The sequence below is a fragment of the Somniosus microcephalus genome, chromosome 1, assembly GCF_052327205.1.
Source record: "Somniosus microcephalus isolate GS21.2 chromosome 1, FLI_Smic_1.0, whole genome shotgun sequence".
Lineage (NCBI taxonomy): Eukaryota > Metazoa > Chordata > Chondrichthyes > Squaliformes > Somniosidae > Somniosus > Somniosus microcephalus.
In genome coordinates this window covers 40,205,689-40,218,753 of record NC_140987.1, presented here as the reverse complement: position 1 = coordinate 40,218,753, position 13,065 = coordinate 40,205,689, and the positions used below count along the sequence as shown (strand labels likewise).

At 44.3% G+C, this 13,065-nt stretch overlaps 1 protein-coding gene across 2 annotated transcripts in view; it reads right to left on the bottom strand.

Annotated features, from left to right (window-relative positions):
- Positions 1-217: 217 nt before the first annotated feature.
- spcs3 (signal peptidase complex subunit 3) overlaps positions 218-13,065 on the bottom strand; it is a 41,324-nt gene continuing 28,476 nt past the window's right edge. For both annotated transcript variants that reach the window (XM_085978098.1, XM_085978135.1), the window contains exons 2-5: positions 12,787-12,860; positions 10,243-10,319; positions 8,027-8,142; positions 218-1,562 (exon numbers count right to left, since the gene is read on the bottom strand). In XM_085978098.1, coding sequence (XP_085834224.1) covers positions 1,430-1,562; positions 8,027-8,142; positions 10,243-10,319; positions 12,787-12,860 — 400 coding nt within the window. In that variant the 3' untranslated portion in view covers positions 218-1,429. The remainder of the gene's footprint in view (positions 1,563-8,026; positions 8,143-10,242; positions 10,320-12,786; positions 12,861-13,065) is intronic.

The window sequence follows — 13,065 nt, the reverse complement described above, 5'->3', positions numbered from 1 at the left end:
ACTGCAATACAGACAACGCCACGGCATAAAGACAACACACACACACACACACAGTCCGAGTGTCTAGGGTCATCCCAGAGTATGAAGTCATGAAACGTTAGGCAGAACATCAGATGGCCTGGTACGTGTCTGGCTTCCTTTAATTTATATAAATTCATCAAGGGGTGGGGAGGGGGGCAGCAAGAAAATAAAAGTCACAACTGGTTAACTCTTCACAGACAAAATAAAAAAGAAACCCTTTATTCAAACACATGCTTGTTCTCTGGTACAATCACCCTAACCTTAATCAGTTTAAAAATCTTCCTCAGGCCCAGGCTTCGAATATCGATACCCACCCATGCACAGTAAGTTTCGCAAAGCATCAAAAAATATACCACAAAGAAAAGGATTTAATATATTCTGTTCTACAGAATATGCACATTGCTGTATTTTTTTGTTGTTGCAATTCACAGTAATTATACAGTATAAAAGCTGTTGTGCTGTAAGGTACAAGCAAAGTTCGGACTCCAGCAGTTAACGTCTTCAGAACACTCGATATAAATACTCATGCTTCAATTTACTTTGTGTGTGTTTTTAATGTACAAGCAAAGAAAAAAAACATGAAAAAAACAGTCCTTCCTAAAATAAAACAGTCGGTTTACATTTGAGGAATAGGATTCCATTTTTCATCCTGTGTAAAAAAGAAAATCCTTACCCTGCTGAATAAACAGGGACTTCTTACAGTGAGCATAGCAAATGTTATGACTAGAGCTTCAGAAGTTGGAGGATGAATTAATAAGTACCATAATTAATAGGGAGGCAGTCATTTTCTTCAAAGATACAAATTGAGTCAAGTGGCCTTTTTTTGGTTAGGGGTAGGGAAGCAGAGAAAGCACAGCAGTTAAGACAGAGTTTCTCCCCCCCCCCCCCCAGTAGACCTAAACTGTCATGGCTGGCAAAGAAACAACAATAATATAGGCTTTTGAAAAGAAAAATGTATAGAGCTCATGGTGTAAATGTGGACAACATAACAATTAAATACTCTAGGGAGAAAGTGTTTCCCACACTTTTTTTTTGGGGGGGGGGGGGGGGGGGGGGGGCGGCGGGAAGAGATTTCCTGGGAACTAGTTGTGACATCCGTGCGCTTGTGACCGTGTTACAATTAGCGCGCAGAAATAAATCTCCCCCACCCCTTCACCAAATGCAGTCCAACTCAGTTATATAATGGGAATTAAATCAGAACACAGAACATTACAATGCAAAAAGATTTCTTGTGCGCCTGTTACAAAAAATACAAAAGTCACCCATTTTAGTTTCATTTGGGGGAATTTTCAGATTTTTTCACCCCAGCCACACAGACATGATATTTGGATATAAAAATATGTTCCGAGTTATGAGCTTCAAATTACAACAATAAAAGGTACTATAACAAAGGAAAAGAGTCAAAAGTTCAATAGCTCTTTGTCATCTCGTAGGAATCTGGAAACGCGGCAGAACTGTGACCTGAACCCATTACAAGAGGCAGAATCCCAGCGTTTGGGACCACGTTCCAGGACAGAGTCAACGTGATGTTTTCATTTCCCCTGTCAAAAGAAAACGCCAAAATGTACTAATTAGATTTTATTGGGACAACGCAAGCATTTACACATGTAGATCAGATGAACTGCAACTCCTGACTCGGCCCCAAGTCCAATTCACCCCGTGCTCGCTGACCTACATGGGCTCTCAGTCCAGCAATGCTTCGATTTCAAAATGTTTCTCCTCGTGTTCAAATTCCTCCATGGCCTCGCCTCTTCCCTATCTCTAACTTTCTCCAGCCCTAGAACCCTCCGGAGTGCAGCGAAGATTCACCAGACTGATACCTGGGATGGCAGGAATGGTGTATGAGGAGAGATTGGGGCAATTGGGCTTATATTCGCTAGAGTTTAGAAGAATGAGAGGGGATCTCATTGAAACTTATAAAATTCTAACAGGACTAGACAGACTAGATGCAGGAAGGCTGTTCCCGATGGCGGGGAATTCCAGAACCAGCGGTCACAGTCTAAGGATAAGGGGTAAGCCATTTAGGACTGAGATGAGGAGGAATTTCTTCACCCAGAGAGTGGTGAACCTGTGGAATTCTCTACCACAGAAGACAGTTGAGGCCAATTCATTAAATATATTCAAGAAGGAGTTGGATATATTTCTTAAGGCTAAGGGGATCAAGGGATATGGGGAGAAAGCAGGGACAGGGTACTGAATTTGGATGATCAGCCATGATTGCATTGAATGGCGAAGCAGGCTCAAGGGGCCAAATAAGAACATAAGAAATAGGAGCAGGAGTAGGCCAATCGGCCCCTCGAGCCTGCTCCGCCATTCAATAAGATCATGGCTGATCTGATCCTAACTGCCAATCTACTATCACTGAACCATCTCCTGAATCTAACAGAATTAGACACACGAAATAGGAGCAGGATCAGGCTACATGGCCCCTGGGCCCGCTCCGCTACCCACAGGGCCATGACCGATCCGAACCTGGACTCATGTCCAAATTCCTGCCCGCTCCCCGTAACCCTTAATTCCCTTTACTTCTAGGAAACTGTCTATTTCTGTTTTAAATTTATGTAATGATGTAGCTTCTACAGCTTCTTGGGGCAGCATATTCCATGGACCTACCACCCTGAGTGAAGTAGTTCCTCCTCATCTCAGTTTTGAAAGAGCAGCCCCTTATTCTAAGACTATGCCCCCTAGTTCTAGTTTCACCCATCATCGGGAACATCCTCCCCGCATCCACCCGATCCAACCCCTTCACAATCTTATATGTTTCAATAAGATCGCCTCTCATTCTTCTGAACTCCAATGAGTAGAGTCCCAATCTACTCAACCTCTCCTCATATGTCCATCCCCTCATCCCCGGGATTAACCGAGTGAACCTTCTTTGTACTGACTCGAGAGCAAGTATGTCTTTTCTTAAGTATGGACACCAAAACTGTATGCAGTATTCCAGGTGCGGTCTCACCAATACCTTGTACGACTGAAGCAATACCTCCCTATTTTTATATTCTATCCCCCTAGCAATGAAAGCCAACATTCCATTGGCCTTCTTAATCACTTGCTGCACCTGCATACTAACCTTTTGAGTTTTGTGCACCAGGACTCCCAGATCCCTTTGTACTTCAGTACTTTCCAGTTTCTTGCCATTAAGATAATAACTTGCTCTACGATTTTTCCTGCCAAAGTGCATAACCTCACACTTTCCAGTATTGTATTCCATCTGCCAAATCTCTGCCCACTTACTTAGCCTGTCTATGCCCCCTTGCAGGTTTTTTATGTCCTCCTCACTCACTACTTTCCCTCCCATCTTAGTATCATCTGCAAACTTTGATATGTTACACTCGGTCCCCTCCTCCAAATTGTTAATATAGATTGTAAAGAGTTGGGGACCCAGCACTGACCCCTGCGGAACACCACTAGTTACTGATTGCCAGTCCGAGAATGAACCATTTATCCCAACTCTCTGCCTTCTGTTAGATAGCCAATCCTCTATCCATGCCAGAATATTACCCCCAATCCCATGATTTTTTATCTTAAGCAATAATCTTTTGTGTGGCACCTTGTCAAATGCCTTTTGGAAGTCTAAATACACTACGTCCACTGGTTCCCCTTTATCCACCCTATATGTTACTTCCTCAAAGAACCCCAGCAAATTTGTCAAACATGACTTCCCCTTCATAAAACCATGCTGACTTTGTCCTATTAAATTATGATTATCCAAATGTCCTGTTACTGTCTCCTTAATAATGGACTCCAATATTTTACCTACCACAGATGTTAGGCTAACCGGTCTATAGTTTCCAGCCTTCTGTCCACTGCCCTTTTTAAATAAGGGCCTACTCTTGCTCCTATCTGCTATGTTTCTATGAGAACATTGCATTCCACCAATTCTGGATTCTTGTGCATCCTTTGCCCCTCCATTGGTGGCCATGCCTTCAGCTGTCTGGGCCCTAAGCTCTGGAATTCCCTCCCTAAACCTCTCCTCCCTCCTCCCCCCCCCCCCCCCCTTCAAGACGCTCCTTAAAACGTCTCTCTTTGACCAAGTTTTGGTCACCTGTCCTAACATCTCCTTGTGGCTCAGTTTCAAATGTTATCTGATTACGTTCCTGTGAAGTGCCCTGTAATGTTTTACTATTTAAATGCCAAGCAGTTGTTGTGGCGAATTAAAAAAGATTGGCAAGTTTTAAAAACACTCAGCACGAAAGATCGTGCAATTAGGTTGGCAAGTTGAAAGCAGAAAATGCACAGGGTCGACCATTTTGAATAACGAAAATCTTTGTCACATTGAACATGGATAGACATTACAGCCTCAAGCGGTTTCATTTATTTAAAAAATCCACTCCAACACCCACAAGAAGTTCTGATGCAGACTATTTCAGGACTTTTGTCAGTGCTGTAATGTGCAGATACTCGATCACTTTTAATGCTAATGTTACTAAGTGCTTCACCATTTCCCAGCATCACCACAGTTCACATGGGTTATAGGGGCGACAGTCATAATACGCACTATAGACACCACACATTGTACATGCATTTCAAAAGTTAGCTGAAAAAAAAATTAAATGGGATCAAGCATCCAATGGCTTCAATAGATAGTAACCTCAGTTGGTGGGGCTGTCGGGAACGGTAACTTCTCGAAGCTCAGCAATGGCACCAGGAGGTCCTTGATGGTACTGCAAGTACTAATGACTGAACATTTAATCTATCCCCACTCTCCAACCTTCTCCATTCTTCCTGCAAAAGCACCGGCTCACGCAGGGATGTACAAAGCGCTGATATTTCACCACGTCATTAGTCAACACAGCGAAGGTCATGTGATTTAGACTGCAGGTGGAGAAATGTGGAACATCACATCTTATCCACGTGAACTTCCCAGCGGGAAAGCAATCAGAATGGGAATTCTGGCTGCTTTCTCCTCTCCCTGGGCCAGGGGAGCTGAGGCCAATTGTAGCACCATATTCCTGGCCAAGAGCAACTAACTGCATACAGTTCTGGACACCGCATGAAAGATGTGATTGAACAGGAGAGGGTACGGAGGAGATTTACGAGGATGTTGCCAGGACTGGAGTATTTTAGCTATGAGGAAAGATTGGTTAGGCTGGGTTGTTTTCCTTGGAACAGAGGAGGCGGAGGGGAGAGACTTAATTGAGGTGTATAAAATTATGAGGGGCCTAGATAGTGGCGAGGAAGGTCCTATTTCCCCTCAGCAGAGGTGTCAATAACCAGGGGGCATAGATTTAAAGTATTTGGTAGAAGGATTAGAGGGGAGTTGAGGAAAACTTTTAAGTTGGATATGCACTTGAAGTGCTGCAATCTACAAGGCTACGGAACAAGAGCTGGAAAGTGGGATTAGGCCGGGTAGCTCTTTTTCGGCTGACACGCACACAATGGGCCGAATGGCCTCCTTCTATGCCGCAAATTTCTATGATTCTATGAACTCAGCATAGTCCAAAGATGTGCGGGTTAGGTTGATTGGCCATGATAAAAATTGACCCTTAGTATTAGGGGGGGTTACGGGGATAGGGCTTGGGTGGGATGGCTGTCGGTGTAGGGACCGGGTGCTAGGGTTTGGATGATCAGCCATGATCTTGTTGAATGGCGGAGCAGGCTCGAAGGGCCGAATGGCCTACTCCTGCTCCTATCTTCTATGTTTCTATGTTTCATGGGACACAAACTAGCAACGATACGGTGTGCATGTTTCTGGGACTTTAACCACACCACAGGCTGCTGCGAGAAAAGGTCCACCCAACTGCTAAGAATAATCAGACACCCCAATATATATGTGCACATACCTCAGAGTTTACTACCGCCATTAGGCGTTTCAGTTTATTTTGGATGATTAAAACTACGAGCAAGTTAGCAACAGCAATAGTGGGAACGAGATGCAGAAATCCCAAATTCCAATGAACGGCGTGATATACTAAGGGTTTTAGAACACTACCAATAGCTAACCACATTACTTTAGTTTCCGCAATAATCTAAAGTTACAGCAATAGGCATTAACTGCAAAAATTGAAAGCCCTTTCAAGTGTAGCAGGTGCACAGGCTACACAACACCACTGATAGTATAAACCTAATCTAAGCCTTTGGATTGATAATTTATTGAAAGACAAACAACTTCCAACTCATGATATTACACCCTGCCACTCCCAACTTTCCCGTAATCACCAATCCCTGTTCGACATCCCTTAGTTATACAGGTAGACTATCCTTTATCCGCACTTCCGAAAACCGAAAACCTCTAAAAACCGAAAGTTTTTTCGTGGAGCGTAAGTCGTGCGCACGACATGACCCGAGTGGCGCCAAACATGACAGGAGTGGTCCGGGAGCTCTGCCTTTCCCTGTGAGCAGGGCAGAGGGTCACAGAGTTCCCTCCTGGGTAGGAGATTGCAGGCCGAGCCAGGCAGTGTGAAGGAGGTACCGGGAGAGTGAACCCAACAATACAGCGGCCTGTCCGATAGCTGCAGCGGCCCGTCAGATAGTCTTTTCTTCCCCCCTCCCCCCCCCCCCCCCCACCTGATTTGCGGGCCAGCTTAGTGTAGGAGTCAGCCGATATCCGGCTTTCCCACAACTGGCGGTGGCAGTCGAGCCCCAGACCCCCGCTAAGTCAAGGAATTCAGATACGGAGCAGGGGGAGCCGGAAACCTCGATCTAACGGCAGAAATCAGCAGCCGTTTTGTTAGGTTTTTTTCTTCCCCATGCGTTTTTTTTCTTCCCCTAGCATTTTTTTAAACAGTCAGGCTGTGGAAAGAGTCTCTGTAGCTTAGCAACAGCTTCAGAGACGCTTCCAAGGCAGGGCCCAAGTGTTTACAAGCTGTTGCTAAGCAACAGTGTTTGTTGTCAGATACGGAGATGAAAACCTTCTGAAATCCGAAAAATTCCGAAAACCGAAACACAGCTGGTCCCAAGGTTTTCGGATAAAGGATAGTCTACCTGTACCACTACAGACTATTAAAAAGTTTGTTATTTTCCAGACTCTCACTTTTACATCCTGGATTCAATGAAAGAGACTGGATTACTTTATTGCGCACCTCTCACCCAGTCGAGATTATTAATCATCTCGGCAGGAATCCCAGTTAATCCTTGGATGGGTGGGCGGGGGGTGGAAGGGATGTTGGGAGAGGGGGCCAAGCTACAACTCCCATTTACAACAGCTCAGATCACATTCACTTTACGCCAAAGCTTATTGCCATGTCTACCTTCGCTCCGCTTTGATTCACACATCCGCTTTCAAGAGGAAGGGCAGCCTGCTTGCAGACCTCCACTGGTGCTCCCTTTGGCTGATTCACAGCCGTTAGAAAACTCAGTCAGCCAGTTACAATATCTTCCTGATTTTGTCTTCCTCTTTTCCCTTCACACGAGGGAAATTCCACTGACTGGAAACAGCACCATACTGGCCAGAATAGTTCAGATCAAGAATTAAGCTGAACGGTGGAGCAGGGAAAACTTAACACGCACCCCCCACCAAGAATAGTGCAGATTTACGCTCAACGCAGAGTTACTGCGGCAGCCTATTGTGACACTTTCATTTAAGCCTTTGTGTAAATTAATTCCATAATAGGGTGCTGAGTATTTGGTCACACTTACAATGAAGGATTGGGTAAGGGAAGCAACTACACAATCCACTCCTGTTTGTAACAAAGAGAGAAAAAATGCTATAAATACACAGGCCAGCACCTGAAGCGAAAAGACCGGATAACGTTTTGAGTGGGACCCTTGCTTCAGAACAGTTTCAGGCAAAGGTCCCACCGAAGCTTTCATCTATTTTCAGATGTTAACGGACCTGTATTATTACCAACGTCTTCTATTTTTAGTTCAATTTTTCTTCTCTCACTCCTTCCTATGACGACTGTAAATCATTTGGTTTGCCTCACCTGGGAATAACTGTCATTCACGCAATAGAGATGGAACATTAATTCAAACACTTACGATTGCTTTAATGGAGCTGCAGCTTAAGTAATGCTGCTCCGTTAAGAGGACACCTTTAGTGGACAGATGTGCGTAAATTGCTTACTTGAGGCCATTTCCATCATCGAAGAAGAAATATTTTGACTTCACGTCTTTCAGTTCCAACATTGTCTTGTCTCCTCGAAGGACAATCTTGTCCCAGAGAACAACCTGGTTCAGTGCCTGCATTTACAAAAAGACCTTAATTAACTTAAGTACACAACACTTTTTTTTTATGCATTCCTGGGGATGCAGGCATCGCTGGCAAGGCCAGCATTTACTGCCCACCCCTAATTGCCCTCGAGAAGGTGGTGGTGAGCCGCCTTCTAGAACCGCTGCCGTTTTTCCTAGCGATTTGATACAACTGAGTGGCTCGCTAGGCCGTTTCAGAGGGCAGTTAAGAGTCAACCACGTTGCTGTGGGTCTGGAGTCACATATAGGCCAGACCGGGTAAGGACGGCAGATTTCCTTTCCTGAAGGACATTAGTGAACCAGGTGGGTTTTTACGACAATTCGGTCGTTTCACATTCACTAATACTGATACTAGCTTTTTAATGCCAGAATTTCAATTCCACAGCTGCCTTGGTGGGATTTGAACTCATGTCTCTGGATTACAAAAAGCACAAAACTTCAGGTGCTGGAGATCTAGAAGAAAAGGCAGCACGGTGGCATAGCGGTTAGCACTGTTGCCTCACAGCGCCAGGGACCCGGGTTCAAATCCGGCCTCGGGTGACTGTCTGTGTGGAGTTTGCACGTTCTCCCCGTGTTTGCGTGGGTTTTCTCCGGGTGCTCCGGTTTCCTCCCACAGTCCAAAGATGTGCGGGTTAGGTTGATTGGCCATGATAAAAAAAAAATTGACCCTTAGTGTTAGGGGGGATTAAATACGTGGGGTTACGGGGATAGGGCTTGGGTGGGATGGCTGTCGGTGTAGGGACCGGGTGCTAGGGTTTGGATGATCAGCCATGATCTCGTTGAATGGCGGAGCAGGCTCGAAGGGCCGAATGGCCTACTCCTGCTCCTATGTTTCTATGTTTCTAAAATGTTGTAAAGACTCAGCTCGTCAGTCTGCATCTGTGTGGAGAACAGTTCTGGTGAGGGATCCAGCCCTGAAACACTAACTCCTCAGCTCTCTCCATAGATGGGGACTGACCCGATGAGCGCGCCCATCACATGAGCAGTTTAATCACATCACCCATGCATCTGTATGTGGACATTTGGTCCCAAGGAACCTGTAGCTAAGTCTGCTTACGGATCAGAGTTGTGCAATTTAATTACACCTCATTAAATTAAATGGAAGTGAATGGAAATCACTGAATTATTCATGAGATTTTATAGTAATCATCAGATAGTTAAAAACACCAATACAAAGTTTTTGCTACCCAATTTAACATTTGTTTTCAACATTAATCTTTCTGCTGCTTCAACGGTTACAGTGCATTCCAGAACTTAATATGCTACTTACAGAGGATTAAGTAAAGCTAGAAAATGCTGGAAATACTCAGCCGGTCAGGCAGCATCTGTGGAGAGAGAAACAGAGTTAACGTTTCAGGTCGATTCAGAACTCTGACAAAAGGTCACCGACCTGAAACGTAAACTGTTTCTCTCGCCACAGATGCTGCCTGACCTGCTGAGTACTTCCAGCATTTTCTGTTTTTATTTCAGATTTCCAGTATACACAGTATTTTGCTTTTGTATTAAGTAAAGCGAATTCGGTGCCTTCTGAACACTCACTCTATATGGTTTATAGCCTAGGTGCTGATAGGAGTGGTTCGTATAGAGGTCCTCAGTGGTAAATATGAGGAAAACATCTGGTGAAAGCCCAAAAATTAAGAGTCTTAACAGCCTTAGAATTAAACGGGTATGTTTGTATTTGAGGTACAGTCCGAACCGATTCGGAGACCCATATTTTCATGGATCTGGGGTTATCATTGGGTCTGCAGTTAAAATGCAGAGCCAGGTTCCTTCCCTTTTAGCAATGGGAATCGTGGGTCTCTGCCCTTGATTTGAAGCAGTGGTGGAAGAAAAGTAAATCAAGGAAAGTGGCACGCAGAGGCAACAGGTCTCTGTTTAAAATCAGCCCCATGGGACCACTACTATAATGCAAGAGCAATATGACAGAGGGGACCGACACAGCCACAGAAGCTTACAACACAGAAGGCAGCCATTTGGCCCTGATACTCTTGCAGTTCCTCCCAACCATTACTTTGAAAGTCTCCCCCTTCTTTGGCACCAAGAATCTGAAGATTATTCTCCAGATGTCTTGCATTTAGAAAACATACTTACATTATTCTTAGTTTTGTACTCCGCTGATAAATAAAGGAACAGTTGCTTGACATTCCAGTCGAATATTGGCTTCAAATGTAGGAAGAAGTTAAAGAAGAAAACATGCAGCAAGAACAAGGTTATCAAACTGTGGCAAAATGTTAAAAATAACAGAAAACGCTGGAAAAAACTCAGCAGGCCAGGCAACAGCCGTAGAGAGAAACAGAGTCAACTTTTCAGGTCGAAGACCCTTCTTCAGAACTGAGAAAAAAAAGGCAGGAAATGAAACAGATTACTCAGATAGATAGCAGTTATTTTAATTCTCGCCGCTCATAAACATTTTTATCAGTCACAAAGACAGCTGCTAGGATTCTGCTCCTACTCCATTCCAATTCATGGGTCTGAAATGGGACCAACCATAATCAGGGGTACTCTTAATTCTGCCTCTACTCAGTTCCTACAACATTCAGTGTATAAAGTCACGTTGGCGATGGGTTTGTCTCTTTCCCTTAACAGCTGTAAACATTCACCCAGAAAGCAAACTCTGGCAGATATTAGGAATGACCCAGAAAAACAACGGAACTACAAATTCAGGATTCCAATGGTTGTAGCCGGATTTTTACAGCTACAAAACGCAGATCGAGTCCTTCTTCCAAGTGTCCCTTTCCTACATTTTGTTGGTTTTCCCCCCACCCCCAGATTCAGGTGTCTACTAAAAGACTTTCAGGAGAAAGCTGCATGGATCCGAATGAAAAGACTCAGACATACAATTGAAGAGTTCTGGGCCACTCTGCACAAATTGCATTTGAGTAAGCAATGCATCAGTATACAAGTTACTTCCCTGTACTCACAGAACACAATATGCAAAAGGTACTGCTTGTACATGGGATTTTACCTGAAATTTAGAAAGCTATGGTTGGGCTCTTAGAAGGAAGTACATTTTATTAAGAAGTTTTGCATCTGTATAATTGAATTTGTATCTTCCTCCTGGCTAACAGGGTGGTGTTATCTGTCATGTGCTTGACCGGGAGTAATAAGATCACAGAACCATAAAAAAAGTGGCCATAAAGAGCCCCATGCTTGGATTCACTGCCTTTGTCACTGTGGAGTGTACCGAAGGTTCAACCTAGTGCTTCCAACTCAACCCTACCTCCACCCTCCCTACCAACACGGAACTCTTCAGCTTTGTCCCTTTGTTCTCCTGTCCAGCGGACTCTGCATGCCCAGCTCTGTAGCTACGCCAAACCTGGAAGCCTTTAAGTATCCTTACAGGATTTCAGCTCGCGGTCTTATTAATCAAAACAAACTAATTCACCAACTATAAATGGGTTGAATAGATGCTTGATAGTGCACAGTGCCGGGTTTCCGTCGTATATTGTTCGACAAAAACAGGCTGCGATTCCCTCCCCTATTGCCATGCTTTCGCGGCCACATGACATTTCTTTGCGCCACCGGCAATTTTGGGAACAGCAAGTTCACTGCGTGCAAATGTACCTTGAGCACAGTGGGAATCTGCTTTGAATGATCACCATACAGATGTACAGGAAACTCTTGTTTAAACGGCACCTAAATATTCGGAATTCTCTATTAACCGGCAAAATTCTCACTTTGAAAACACCACCTCAATAACCGGCAATGTCGCCGAGTCCGAGTCTCCCGCGGTGGCCGAGTTAGTCAGTGGGGGTAGTTCTCCAAACTGCCACTACTCGGCTTCTTGGTGCTGTCGGAAGTCCGAACACCTCAATAACAGGAGTCTGACTCTCCCACGCTGCCGGTAGTCTCTTCCGAGCCGCCATTTTACAGGGGTACTGTGTGTCTCCCATGCTGCTGGTAGTCATTGCATTGCATTACCCTCAACTGGCAGTACTGTACTTAAATCAAGCATCTTCCACCATTCATTTAACACAACATTCTGTAGGTGAGTACCCAATTACTGTATACAGCACATTTCTTGATTTTTAAAAAAAATTTCTGTTAAAAATAGCCTCGGTAGATAACCCTCTCCATCATCTGGAATTTTTGATCAACCGGCAACACGCCGGTCCCGTCTACCAAAGAGTATCCTGTACTGATCAATTCTCATCCATCTTTAGCATGCTATTTTTTCCCGCTACTGGCTGCATCGAAGAGTTTGTACTGGGAAGAAGAAAGAATGCCTACTAGTTACATTCAAACGTGACAGGATCACCTGCTCTCAGTTCTGCTCACTGGCACTTAAGCTGGGCTGACAGCAGGCATCCCAAGTTATACTAGAATGAAGACATTCTTTGGACATAAACTATTAGCCTCGCTTCAGCAGAGCTTAACTAAATGAAGGGGAAGAATTCATTGGCAGTTCGAGCAGTGCAATAGCAGTTTACTGATGGGATACTTAAACTCCTACTGTGCTACTCCAACCGCTCAGCTGCTACATTTCAGATGTAGTGATTGTTGGGTTTTGGGATCATTTGGGCACCTGCCTGATACAATCGTTATAACCAAATTTCACTGTAACCCCATCACTGGGCACACACGTTCCACCCTACTTGTAGTGTTTTGTTTATGCAAACAATATTCAAAGGATATCTGCAGTTAGGTCAAACGTGATCAATCCCAAGTCACTTCTTTCTCTGGGTCCCGTAAAATCTTCCACGTTTTTCCTGCAATAAAAATATTTGAGTACTTATTAAGCAAACCACATTCAAGATACTGTCAGTTATTAAATATTGTGTAGGAGGTCAGCCTTCAATTATACACGTTGAATATGGGGTTGTGCGCCATTGTAACTAGGTTTCAGCTTGGCTTAGGGGGCGGGAGGATTCAGGAGTCAATTTAAAAGCAGCGAGAGAAATATCAAGACTCTAG